We start from the raw sequence: 13,221 nt of genomic DNA on the forward strand, positions 1-13,221 counted from the left end.
GGCCATGCTCCCACAGAGAGAGCATGACTCATCCAACAACGCTGCCTCAGCATGCCTTAAGCCCAAACATGCGAGACAGTGTTGATGGCCATCATCCGGAGGGAGAAGTCTACCGCATCCAGAAACGCACGGGTGAGTCGACATCCTGAAAAGGACGCGAAACACCCGCCAGCTCTTTTAGATAGAAAAGAGAGAGAGAAAACAAGAGAGAGAGAGAGAGAGAGAAAACGCCGAAGCGCCGAGGGACCACCGCAGCAGACAGACGGGGGAAAACTGCAACCCTTTGCTGCCGAAGGCGAAGATCGCTGCACCGCGCCGTCACACCAGCGATTCTGCTCTCCAGGTATTTCTTTATTTTCGTTCTCCAGAAGGCTTGCTTTGAAGTCAACAGGAACTGAGGCTCCGAAGCGAAAGGCGATGATGCAATGTTTACTTCCGGCTTTTATACCCGCGCTGACGGGCGGGTCCGCGGAATGCAAATGTTGCATGCCAATGTTCATTGGCTTTTTGTTTAGTTTCTCGAAGGTAATAGGCTCCCTAGCGTGATCCCAATTCGTCAGGGTAACCCGACGTACGTCGGAGTTCCCTGGACGAAAGGGAACTACCTGTTTCCGATTTTTTCCTGGACTGCACAGGCCCAAAATCCAAGATGGCGGATATATCACCAAAAATGGCAAATAATCGCCTTTTTAAACATTTCAAATGGATATATGTTAGGTATATCATTATATACATACATTTTCTAATTAATTGAATGACTTGGGTAATAAATATGACCATGTGTAACATGAATTATCATGATTATCAACCAATGATGGGTGTAACCACCATAATGCTATTTATTGGCATACCCGGAAAAACACATTGACTGATTAAAAGTTTCCTTTATATAACATAATAATCATGTACCTATGGAAACTATGTACCCCATGGGCTTCACAAAAAGCAACGGCTGCGTTTTTCAATTGACAATCTTGATGCAAATGTTGATACTTATGATGGAAAGAATTAATTCCATGCAACAGCCATGGCTGTCTATCAACGAGAGCCTAGAATGGATGACACTGAAGTGGTATTCACAGAGTTGGCAAACCCTTCACAGTGCAGACCAATAAGTTCATTGAAGTATGTCCTCAAATTGGTCATCCCACTGATGCTAAGCAAGATAACTGGTGCTCCTAAGCCTCACACCAGCCCACAATATTCAAACTTCAAACTGGGAAGGAATGAGGAAAAACTCAGAAAACCTGCTGTAGATGACCTAGCTTGGCTGTTGGTTCGTCATGACCATCGCAACAAAGGAAATCTTTTTCATTTGGACTTGGCTGAGTCACTTGATGATTTTCTACAGAGTGAGGTGAACTGTCAGCCTGTACCTGCATGGTCAGCATATAACTCAATTGTGTGTACATCAACAACCAACCACACAGCATTAACTCAGTTCTGTAATCTTAACAAACTGATGGCAGGGGACCACCAGGAAAATGAGCCAGCACTTGTGTGGTTAGACATGGACTTGTATAAAAGAGTTTTATACTCTTCCTGGATCTGCAGTTCCAAGCTAACATCATACCACATCCAGGTCCTTTCCATGTAGTACTCTGTGCTTTACGGTGTCTTGGTGCAACCCTTGAGGGCAGTGGTCTGGATGAAGCCTGGGTTCAATCTGGTCTGTACAGTAGTGTTACAGTAATCCAAATACTGAATGGTAAACACTACAATAGAGCATTGGAAGCTCACCAAGTCACTCTACAAGTTCTATTTGACTTATGGATTGAGGCCTTCTATGAACATCACCCAGTGTTGCGTTGTAAATTGTCGCCTGTGCTAGAAGTCAGAAAAATTGTTCAAAGTGGTGAAGATGTTCCTCAAGTTCATTGTAAACTGGTTGAATTGGTATCTGATCTGAACTTGATGGAAATGTTAATCGCAACAATGAAAAGAATCCAATGTACCAGTGGGCTCGTATGTACACGAGACAGGTCAGCAACCTACTCCACTTCATACGAAGTATTCGCAGACGGAACTGGCTCTTGCACCTGGCCCCACTGGAAAGGATGTGCATTTACTTTTTTGCCTACAACAGGCATGATTATGCCCAGAATATTCCTGAGTACATTGCACATATGTATCACCTGGAAAGAAGACAGCCTTCAATTTGGCAAGATCTCAAGAGTGGTGACTTTGTTGTTAGTGCAAATCCTATTCCCTTCACATCCATTGGACCTGATCATGCAACATTCACAAAGGAGAGGGTGCCATTTCAGGCTTAACCACTGACAATCAGGGCCTGTTGAAGTACTGCCTGAGTTCCCCGGTGCTGGCTAGACTGGGTGGTGAGATGGTAATATAACCAGTCCCACGAGAAACAAACATGATGATGATGCATCTGAAATGAAATTGTTTAACTTTGTCACCAAGCAAATAATGCCAACATCAGTGCAGCATGATATTTTGGACACAGAGTTACGAGGTGCAAAAGCACTTGAAACTTATGTTAATGAAAGGGTCAGAGGAGAAAATAATATGTGGGACAAAATGTCAAAGCTGAAGTATTTGACATGGAAAGATGGATGCAAAACTATCAAGCTTAAGTCATCTTCTGAGGTTGTTCAGATGAAAGCAACCAACTTTCGCTTGCTCCTCATTGCAAAGTCCTCAAGAGAACTGGACTTGCAGGACATTGTGGGAACATATGAATTTGCTGATTATAACGCAAGCCTAATGGTGCCTGATGGTTCTTTGCTGCCCAGTACAGCTAAGTCTGCCCTCATCCATGAACTGGAGGGACTGGTTTCAGAAACAGCATCCTCTGAACAATCTACAGAGAGTAGCTCAGTGCAATCAACACAGACATTGGATAGCATCTTAATAGATGGCATGGCTGTTAGATGGTTGTCAGGAAAAGTGACTAAACTGTTGCCAAGATTTGGCAGAATGCTTCATTCAAAGTGTTGAAAGTAAGGCACAAGGCTACAATGACATATACTTATTATTTGACAACCATACCATCACAAACTCCATGAAAGACAGAACAAGACAGGTGCGTAAATCGGGAAAAGCACAGGATAAGGGATACAAAATACAAGATTCTACACCAATCAAAGACAAATTGATGATGGGCAATGGGCTCCTGTCCTGTCAGAACTTCCACCAGCACCAGAGGCTGTTGTGGAGCTTGTGAAGTGCTCTTGTCTTGCCAGCCAATGCAGTAGAAGGTGTTCTTGCAAGAGCAACTTTGCAGGTGTGGGGGCTCTGAGGAGACATGCACCAATATTGAAAAGTCAGAGAGTGACAGTGAGAGTTATGAGGATAAATACTTGAATGACAATGACTGACTGTTTTGTTGAACTCTTCAATAATGAAAAAAAAAAGATTTTTTTTCCATTTTTTTCCCATTTTTAATTTTTTTTCGCCCAATTTTTTGGCAAATTATCCAATAAATATTTTGAAAATAGTCTGTGTCTCACTTGTCTGCCTTATTAGGAATACATTCATAAACAATTCTACCATTTTAAAGCCTTTATAGAAGTGAAAAAATTATATATTTTATTTTATGTGATTTTTATGCACATATTGTCTGCCATCTTGAATTTTGGCACAAAAAATTAAGAAAAAAATTGGAAACAGGTTGTTTTGTTGTCAGTGGGGTCCTAGCAAGTAAAAAAACACCAGTTGCAAAAATCTATATGAACCGTTCCTAAAATAACACAATTCCCTACACTATAATGCAAAATGGTCAAAAATACGTTTTTCTATAAAATGATGGAAGAGCTAACTCTGCACTATTGCCCCTTCTGTAAAATATTGCTGTATTCATTTTCTGATAAGAAGAAATCAGTTTGTTATTTATACATAAATACAACTATACTACATTAAACACTTCAAATAAATAAATAAATAACTGCAATCATATTGTTGATGCCACTACCTATAAACAATCCCAATGGGGAAATACATTACTGCAATTCCACTGTGGTGCAGCATTGCCATGTGGAATATGTTCTTAATTACAGTAAAGCCATGTTAGACACAGTTGATTTGTGAATAAAAATATCTAATTTACTTATCAAAGAGGCTGCAAAAAAATCCCCCTTGAGAAAAGATGTTTATAAATGAGGTTATTAGAGCAGTTTCTGGAGCACTTCAACAGGTGTAGTGTGAGGGAGACATTCAAATGTCATGTGACTTAAAAACAGCACATCATTGGCTACTTTAAGGCCTGCCATTTTAATTCCTTTAGTGCAATATATTGTATTTTTGTAAGTGCCGTAAAGAGCCACAGTACCAGTTTTGCAGTTGTGTAAGATATTGAGCACAGTCAGGTTTGGTGAAGGTTCACTGGCACGTTTTCTTGGTTTCAGGCGAGCGGCCCTTCAAGTGTCCTCTGTGTGATAAAGCCTTCAACCAGAAGAGCGCTCTGCAGGTGCACCGGGTCAAACACACGGGAGAGAAGCCCTACAGGTGCGAGGTGTGCACCATCAGCTTCACGCAGAAGAGCAACATGAAGCTGCACATGAAGAGATCTCACGGCTATCTGCCGTCCTGCAGCAAACTCTCCGGTACGTGTGGAGCAGATCACCAGATTATCAGATCACCAGATTATCAGATCACCAGATTATCAGATCACCAGATTATCAGATCACCAGATTATCAGATCACCAGATCATCAGATTATCAGATAACCAGATCACCAGATTATCAGATCACCAGATCATCAGATTATCATATCATCAGATTATCATATCATCAGATCACCAGATTATCAGATCACCAGATTATCAGATCACCAGATCATCAGATTATCAGATCACCAGATCATCAGATTATCATATCATCAGATCACCAGATCATCAGATAATCAGATCACCAGATAATCAGATCACCAGATAATCAGATCACCAGATAATCAGATCACCAGATCATCAGATTATCAGATCACCAGATTATCAGATCACCAGATTATCAGATCACCAGATTATCAGATCACCAGATCATCAGATCACCAGATCATCAGATTATCAGATCATCAGATTTTCAGATCACCAGATCATCAGATTAGCATATCATCAGATCACCAGATCATTAGATTATCAGATCACCAGATAATCAGATCACCAGATAATCAGATCATCAGATCAGCAAATCAGCAGATCACCAGATAATCAGATCACCAGATCATCAGATTATCAGATCACCAGATCATCAGATCACCAGATTATCAGATCACCAGATTATCAGATCACCAGATTATCAGATCACCAGATAATCAGATCACCAGATAATCAGATCACCAGATAATTAGATCACCAGATTATCAGATCACCAGATCATTAGATTATCAGATCACCAGATAATCAGATCATCAGATCACCAGGTAATCAGATCACCAGATAATCAGATCACTAGATAATCAATCACCAGATAATCAGATCACCAGATCACAGTTCTGAGCAAGTCGCTCACAGGCATGTAGGAGATATGGCAGGTGACGCAGCGTCTCGTTCCCTCTTCAGTAACTGAGCCAGTTTCAGTTGATCTGAGTAAAGCATGACTTTCTGGATCATTGGGCAGTAAATCTGAGGTGACTAGTCCTATAAGAGAAAGACCCAAGAATACAGTAATGATGAGCTACTAAACCAAAAATGACGGAGTATTTTAAGTCTTAACTTAACTTAAGTTTTGCTGCTATGTAAAAAAAACGAGCAAAACGCGCCGGCGCTTTGCCGACCCCAGGGGGTTAAGAAGCTAGCGCTGCTGTGTTTGGGCAGCTTTATAGTGTCCTGGTCCGGGACGTCACCCGCCTCTGATGTTCCGCCACACCATCGGACAGATTTCACATGTGCTTCAACACGTTATCACGCAAAGGCTTCCCTCAGCGTCAACCGACGCAGTGCGAGTTCCCTTAAACGGGAACTTACCGTATGAATGTGAATATACAGTTAAATGTGATTGCAGTTATTGCTGCTGAGGGACATTTTCACAGCACAGACCAAGTCAAGTCACCTTCATTTATACAGCGCTTTAACAATATAGATTGTATCAAAGCAGCTTTACAGAGATAACAGGAGATTACAGTAAAAGAGTGTTTAGGCTTTACAGCAGCTCTAGAATAAAGATATTGTCCAGCTAAAGTTAGATTTGATTGATTCATTTCCGTCGCAATGATGATTAGTTATTAACTCAGGGGCCGCTAACACGACACCGTTCTAACAGAAAACCCTTAATGCGATCCGGACGCTCATCCGCACAAAACAGTGCCTGTGTCTCGAGACATAACAGTGAAAGCTAATTCCATGTTTCCTAATGATATCTCCTAATGGTAGCATGTACAGAGTGAACAGCAGCGGTCCTAGTACTGAGCCTTGTGGTACGCCATACTGAACTTGTGATCGATAAGACATCTCTTCATTTACTGCTACAAACTGATAACGGTCAGATAAGTCTGATTTAAACCATGCTAGTGCAATTCCACTAATGCCAACATAATGTTCGAGTCTATTTAAAAGGATGTTGTGGTCAATGGTGTCAAATGCAGCACTAAGATCAAGTAATACTAATAGAGAGACACAACCACGATCGGATGATAAGAGCAAATCATTTGTGACTCTAACGAGAGCTGTCTCGGTACTATGGTACGGTCTAAATCCGGACTGGAAATCCTCGCAGATATCATTTCTTTCAAGAAAGGAACACAGTTGTGAGGATACTGCTTTTTCTAATATCTTTGACAGAAATGGCAGATTAGAGATCGGCCTGTAATTGACTAGTTTTGTAGGATCAAGTTGCGTTTTTTAACAAGCGGTTTAATCATAGCTAGCCTAAAGGTTTTTGGTACGTATCCTAGAGACAAAGATGAATTAATGATATTTATACCATGGTCTGGGTGAATACTCGATTCTGATTGGCTGCAGGGTTAAAAAGTGCAGGTCCGTTAAAAAGTGATAGAGGACACCTAAATAAACTGTCAGGCGTAACCAAGGAAACCAAGTTATTGTTTGTAACTTGTAACTTTAGATTTCGATTGTAAAACTAATTAAAATATAAACTAATGTTTTAAAAATGTGTTATTTGGCAAGTGACCATGGTATAAGCGGGTTAATGCCCTTCGAGGTGTCCGTTTTCAGGTTTTAATGGACTTCGGCGGAGGCAACCGTTTTTGTATTTCCTAATTCGAGGAACAGACACAGTCTCTATATGATGAGATCTAGGTGAACGAGTCTCTATATGATGAGATCTAGGTGAACGAGTCTCTATATGATGATATCTAAGTGAAAGAGGCTCTATATGATGATATCTAGGTGAACGAGTCTCTATATGATGAGATCTAGGTGAACGAGTCTCTATATGATGATATCTAGGTGAACGAGTCTCTATATGATGATATCTAGGTGAACGAGTCTCTATATGATGATATCTAGGTGAAAGAGGCTCTATATGATGATATCTAGGTGAACGAGGCTCTATATGATGAGATCTAGGTGAACGAGTCTCTATATGATGATATCTAGGTGAACGAGTCTCTATATGATGATATCTAGGTGAACGAGTCTCTATGTGATGATATCTAGGTGAAAGAGGCTCTATGTGATGATATCTAGGTGAACGAGGCTCTATATGATGATATCTAGGTGAAAGAGGCTCTATATGATGATATCTAGGTGAACGAGTCTCTATATGATGATATCTAGGTGAACGAGGCTCTATATGATGATATCTAGGTGAAAGAGGCTCTATATGATGATATCTAGGTGAACGAGTCTCTATATGATGATATCTAGGTGAACGAGTCTCTATATGATGATATCTAGGTGAACGAGTCTCTATGTGATGATATCTAGGTGAACGAGTCTCTATATGATGATATCTAGGTGAACGAGTCTCTATATGATGATATCTAGGTGAACGAGTCTCTATATGATGATATCTAGGGGAAAGAGGCTCTATATGATGAGATCTAGGTGAAAGAGTCTCTATATGATGATATCTAGGTGAACGAGTCTCTATATGATGATATCTAGGTGAAAGAGGCTCTATATGATGATATCTAGGTGAACGAGTCTCTATATGATGATATCTAGGTGAACGAGGCTCTATATGATGATATCTAGGTGAAAGAGGCTCTATATGATGATATCTAGGTGAACGAGTCTCTATATGATGATATCTAGGTGAACGAGTCTCTATATGATGATATCTAGGTGAACGAGTCTCTATGTGATGATATCTAGGTGAACGAGTCTCTATATGATGATATCTAGGTGAACGAGTCTCTATATGATGAGATCTAGGTGAACGAGGCTCTATATGATGAGATCTAGGTGAACGAGGCTCTATATGATGAGATCTAGGGGAAAGAGGCTCTATATGATGAGATCTAGGTGAAAGAGTCTCTATGTGATGATATCTAGGTGAACGAGGCTCTATATGATGAGATCTAGGGGAAAGAGGCTCTATATGATGAGATCTAGGTGAAAGAGTCTCTATGTGATGATATCTAGGTGAAAGAGTCTCTATATGATGATATCTAGGTGAAAGAGGCTCTATATGATGATATCTAGGTGAACGAGTCTCTATATGATGATATCTAGGTGAAAGAGTCTCTATATGATGATATCTAGGTGAACGAGTCTCTATATGATGATATCTAGGTGAACGAGGCTCTATATGATGAGATCTAGGGGAAAGAGGCTCTATATGATGAGATCTAGGTGAAAGAGTCTCTATGTGATGATATCTAGGTGAAAGAGTCTCTATATGATGATATCTAGGTGAAAGAGTCTCTATGTGATGATATCTAGATGAACGAGTCTCTATGTGATGATATCTAGGTGAAAGAGTCTCTATATGATGATATCTAGGTGAAAGAGTCTCTATGTGATGATATCTAGGTGAAAGAGTCTCTATGTGATGATATCTAGGTGAAAGAGTCTCTATATGATGATATCTAGGTGAAAGAGTCTCTATGTGATGATATCTAGATGAACGAGTCTCTATGTGATGATATCTAGGTGAAAGAGTCTCTATATGATGATATCTAGGTGAACGAGTCTCTATATGATGAGATCTAGGTGAACGAGGCTCTATATGATGAGATCTAGGTGAACGATAGTGATGCCAGTGGCGGCTTGTCCATAGGGGGCGCTGGGGCGCCGCCCCCATCAACATTTCAGAAATTAACATGTGTAAAAACATTATAATCAAAATTTAATAATAAAAAATAAAAAAATAGTTTACTCATGTGCCGGCTGGTAGTAAGAGCCTCAGAATTTAATAAAAACTGTCTTTAATCGATTAACTATTTACTATTTTCAATATGTTTCATGGGCGAGGGACGCCGGACACATGGGTGTCTATGTGAGTACACAAATTATCGGGCAGCATGTGACCTGAAGCTGGTCTCTGATTGGTTTCTTAAAGATCCTCCTCGGGGCGCAAGTCGTTGCGTCCCTGGCCAATCATAATTGGATACATGTTATTTTATCCAATCTGATTGGTTCTCGTCACCTGCCATTCAACTGTACGCGGCGAGAAATAACCTTGCTTGCTACTAGGCTGATCACTTTTTATTACGCAATGGCAGCAGTTAATCCAAATTCTGTTATTTATTTACAAAAAAACCCTTTCTCAAGACTTTCGCTTAAAAAAAAAAAGGATCTCGGACCGGAACAACCAGATGTACACATCCAGCAGCAGGCAAGTGACAGAGGACGACAATATCATTACAAACGGAGCTTTACGCGCGCTTGTTACGAGAAACGGAGTTGGCTGACTGGATGTGATGTTAGCATGCCCTGTTTTGTTTTCCCTGTCTTCTTTTTCAAAGTGTGATTGTGGCTTACAGCTTACGAAACCCACAAAATCTAAATGTCATAAAGCTTTTCTGCTGAAGGAAGCATGAAGTGCTCTAATGTCCTGGAAGTCCAGTGTCAATGCAGCCGTCTACCAGGACATTTAGAGCACTTCATGCTTCCTTCAGCAGAAAAGCTTTATCAAGATGAAGATGATTTTCAGCAGGATTTTCACCTGCCCACACTGCCAAAATAACCAAAACCTGGTTCAATGACCACGGGATTACTGTGTCACTACTACAGTGTGATTTCATGTAATATTCTAATTTTAAAAAAATTATTTCGTGGGTTCCATAAGCTGTAAGTCATTATGTAAGCCATAATCATCAAAATTATAACAAATCAAGGCTTAAAATATCTCACTTTGCAAGTAATGAGCCTTTTTTTTAAATAAAATTAGTTTCACATTTTAAGTTGAATTTCTAAAATAATTTAACTTTTCCATGATATTCTAATTTTTGGAAAGGGTCTGTATATAAAGGAGAGCAACATTATGTTCAAGTAGGAAACATGCTTTTTGTTACTACTTTGTTGGTCTGAAATAATAAAATAATAAAAAGAGATCAAAATAGCTTTTTTGTTTCTGCTTTGTATCCCCACTACCCCCACCCCCAAAATAAAAAATGCGCCCCCCAAAAAATAATTATCACCAGCCGCCACTGAGTGATGCGCGGGTCGGCTTTTTTTCCAACCCGCGGGTCCGCATTTATGAAATTATTTGGCCCGCCCCAGCCCGCCCCGCACCACTGTATCTATTTTTACAACCCGCCCCGCACCGCACCCGCGACCATAAAATAGACATGCGTTGTAATGGAAATGAAAACAGCCTTTATTACAGCCTGAAAGTGCAGAAACATCGCCATGTTAACTGACAACAACAGACGATTATGAATATGAATGAAATGAACCATAAATCACATAGCCGAAACTGCTGTTGTCTCCTGCTGCAACTATTTCTGAGAACCGGTCCCAAACATTAGATTTAGCAGCCTGACCTTCTTTTCTTTTAATGATGTAAATTCCCGACCTCAACATCTCCCTCACCTCGTCTTCCATCTCCACTTTTATTTCTCCTTATTTTGTAGCTGGCGGTGGGAGCTGTTTGGCGCGCGGCTTTCGTGACATCACGTGACGCCTCGCCTGGGCACATCACGCAATATACGTTGCTGCGATCTTCATATTGTAAACTTATCAAATAACCTAATAGAATATGAAAATATATATTCCCAAATATTTCATATAGGCTGACATTTTTTATTTTGTTTTTAATGACCCGCCCCAACCCGCCCCGCAAATAAATTAAGTGACAATTTCTTTACCCGCCCCAACCCGACCCGCGGGGTCCGCGGGTTATGAGACGACCCGCGCATCACTAGTGAACGAGGCTCTATATGATGAGATCTAGGGGAAAGAGGCTCTATATGATGAGATCTAGGGGAAAGAGGCTCTATATGATGAGATCTAGGTGAACGAGTCTCTATATGATGATATCTAGGTGAAAGAGACTCTATATGATGATATCTAGGTGAACGAGTCTCTATATGATGATATCTAGGTGAAAGAGACTCTATATGATGATATCTAGGTGAAAGAGTCTCTATATGATGATATCTAGGTGTAAGAGTCTCTATATGATGATATCTAGGTGAAAGAGGCTCTATATGATGATATCTAGGTGAAAGAGTCTCTATGTGATGAGATCTAGGTGAAAGAGGCTCTATGTGATGATATCTAGGTGAAAGAGTCTCTATATGATGATATCTAGGTGAACGAGGCTCTATATGATGATATCTAGGGGAAAGAGTCTCTATATGATGATATCTAGGTGAACGAGTCTCTATATGATGAGATCTAGGTGAAAGAGTCTCTATATGATGATATCTAGGTGAAAGAGTCTCTATATGATGATATCTAGGTGAAAGAGTCTCTATATGATGATATCTAGGTGTAAGAGTCTCTATATGATGATATCTAGGTGAAAGAGGCTCTATATGATGATATCTAGGTGAAAGAGTCTCTATGTGATGAGATCTAGGTGAAAGAGACTCTATATGATGATATCTAGGTGAAAGAGTCTCTATATGATGATATCTAGGTGAAAGAGGCTCTATGTGATGATATCTAGGTGAAAGAGTCTCTATATGATGATATCTAGGTGAACGAGGCTCTATATGATGATATCTAGGGGAAAGAGTCTCTATATGATGATATCTAGGTGAAAGAGGCTCTATGTGATGATATCTAGGTGAAAGAGTCTCTATATGATGATATCTAGGTGAAAGAGGCTCTATGTGATGATATCTAGGTGAAAGAGTCTCTATGTGATGATATCTAGGTGAAAGAGGCTCTATATGATGATATCTAGGGGAAAGAGGCTCTATATGATGATATCTAGGTGAACGAGTCTCTATATGATGAGATCTAGGTGAACGAGGCTCTATATGATGATATCTAGGTGAAAGAGGCTCTATATGATGATATCTAGGTGAACGAGTCTCTATATGATGAGATCTAGGTGAAAGAGTCTCTATATGATGATATCTAGGTGAACGAGTCTCTATATGATGAGATCTAGGTGAACGAGGCTCTATATGATGATATCTAGGTGAACGAGTCTCTATATGATGATATCTAGGTGAACGAGTCTCTATATGATGAGATCTAGGTGAACGAGGCTCTATATGATGATATCTAGGTGAACGAGTCTCTATATGATGGGATTTATCTGACCTGGGTGACGTGAGGCCGCTAGCAGACGGTTCTTAAAATGTTGGCAGTTAAAATTAAAGACAAAACCAATATGGCAAATTCTGTTTGCACACTGAAAATAGTTGTCTCCACCTATTGATATTTATGGTATGATTATATTTATTAATATCAAAAATGGATGCTGCTTTATTGGGAAACACCTTATTTCCACTATTAAACATCCGACAAACATTCGTTTTTACTTCTTGAATCTTTTCTTAATTTAATATTAAACTTCTCTCTGAGTCTCACTCTCCACACACTGATCCTGTTATCAGACAGGTTTCTTCTGTAGTTCTGTCTGTCAATCAAACACTGGTGGGCGGAGCTGTCTGTCAATCAAACACTGGTGGGCGGAGCTGTCTGTCAATCAAACACTGGTGGGCGGAGCTAGTGTAAACGGCCTCTGACAAGCCGCCGCTGATTGACAGCTGGTGTGAATGCGGAGTAATGTAAGCATGAGTAACACCAGCAGCTGAGAACTCTCGTCTGGTTCCGCAGTGAAGCCGCAGGAGGTGGAGGTGGTGCTGGAACACGACTCCGAGTCCGACTCGCAGCCGGTGGCGTCGCGGGACGGCAAACACTCGGAGTCGGCTCTGGATCTGGAGGAGGGTGTGCAGGA

At 40.4% G+C, this 13,221-nt stretch overlaps 1 protein-coding gene across 3 annotated transcripts in view; it reads left to right on the forward strand.

The window, feature by feature from the left end:
* The window catches only part of znf236 (zinc finger protein 236), a 78,836-nt gene that overhangs the window by 65,139 nt on the left and 476 nt on the right, over window positions 1-13,221 (forward strand). For all 3 annotated transcript variants that reach the window (XM_079625474.1, XM_079625475.1, XM_079625476.1), the window contains 2 exons: window positions 4,365-4,562; window positions 13,101-13,221. The exon at window positions 13,101-13,221 is cut by the window's right edge and continues 476 nt beyond it. In XM_079625474.1, coding sequence (XP_079481600.1) covers window positions 4,365-4,562; window positions 13,101-13,221 — 319 coding nt within the window. The remainder of the gene's footprint in view (window positions 1-4,364; window positions 4,563-13,100) is intronic.

The sequence above is a fragment of the Phoxinus phoxinus genome (assembly GCF_949152265.1).
Source record: "Phoxinus phoxinus genome assembly, chromosome: 10".
Taxonomy (NCBI): Eukaryota; Metazoa; Chordata; class Actinopteri; order Cypriniformes; family Leuciscidae; genus Phoxinus; species Phoxinus phoxinus.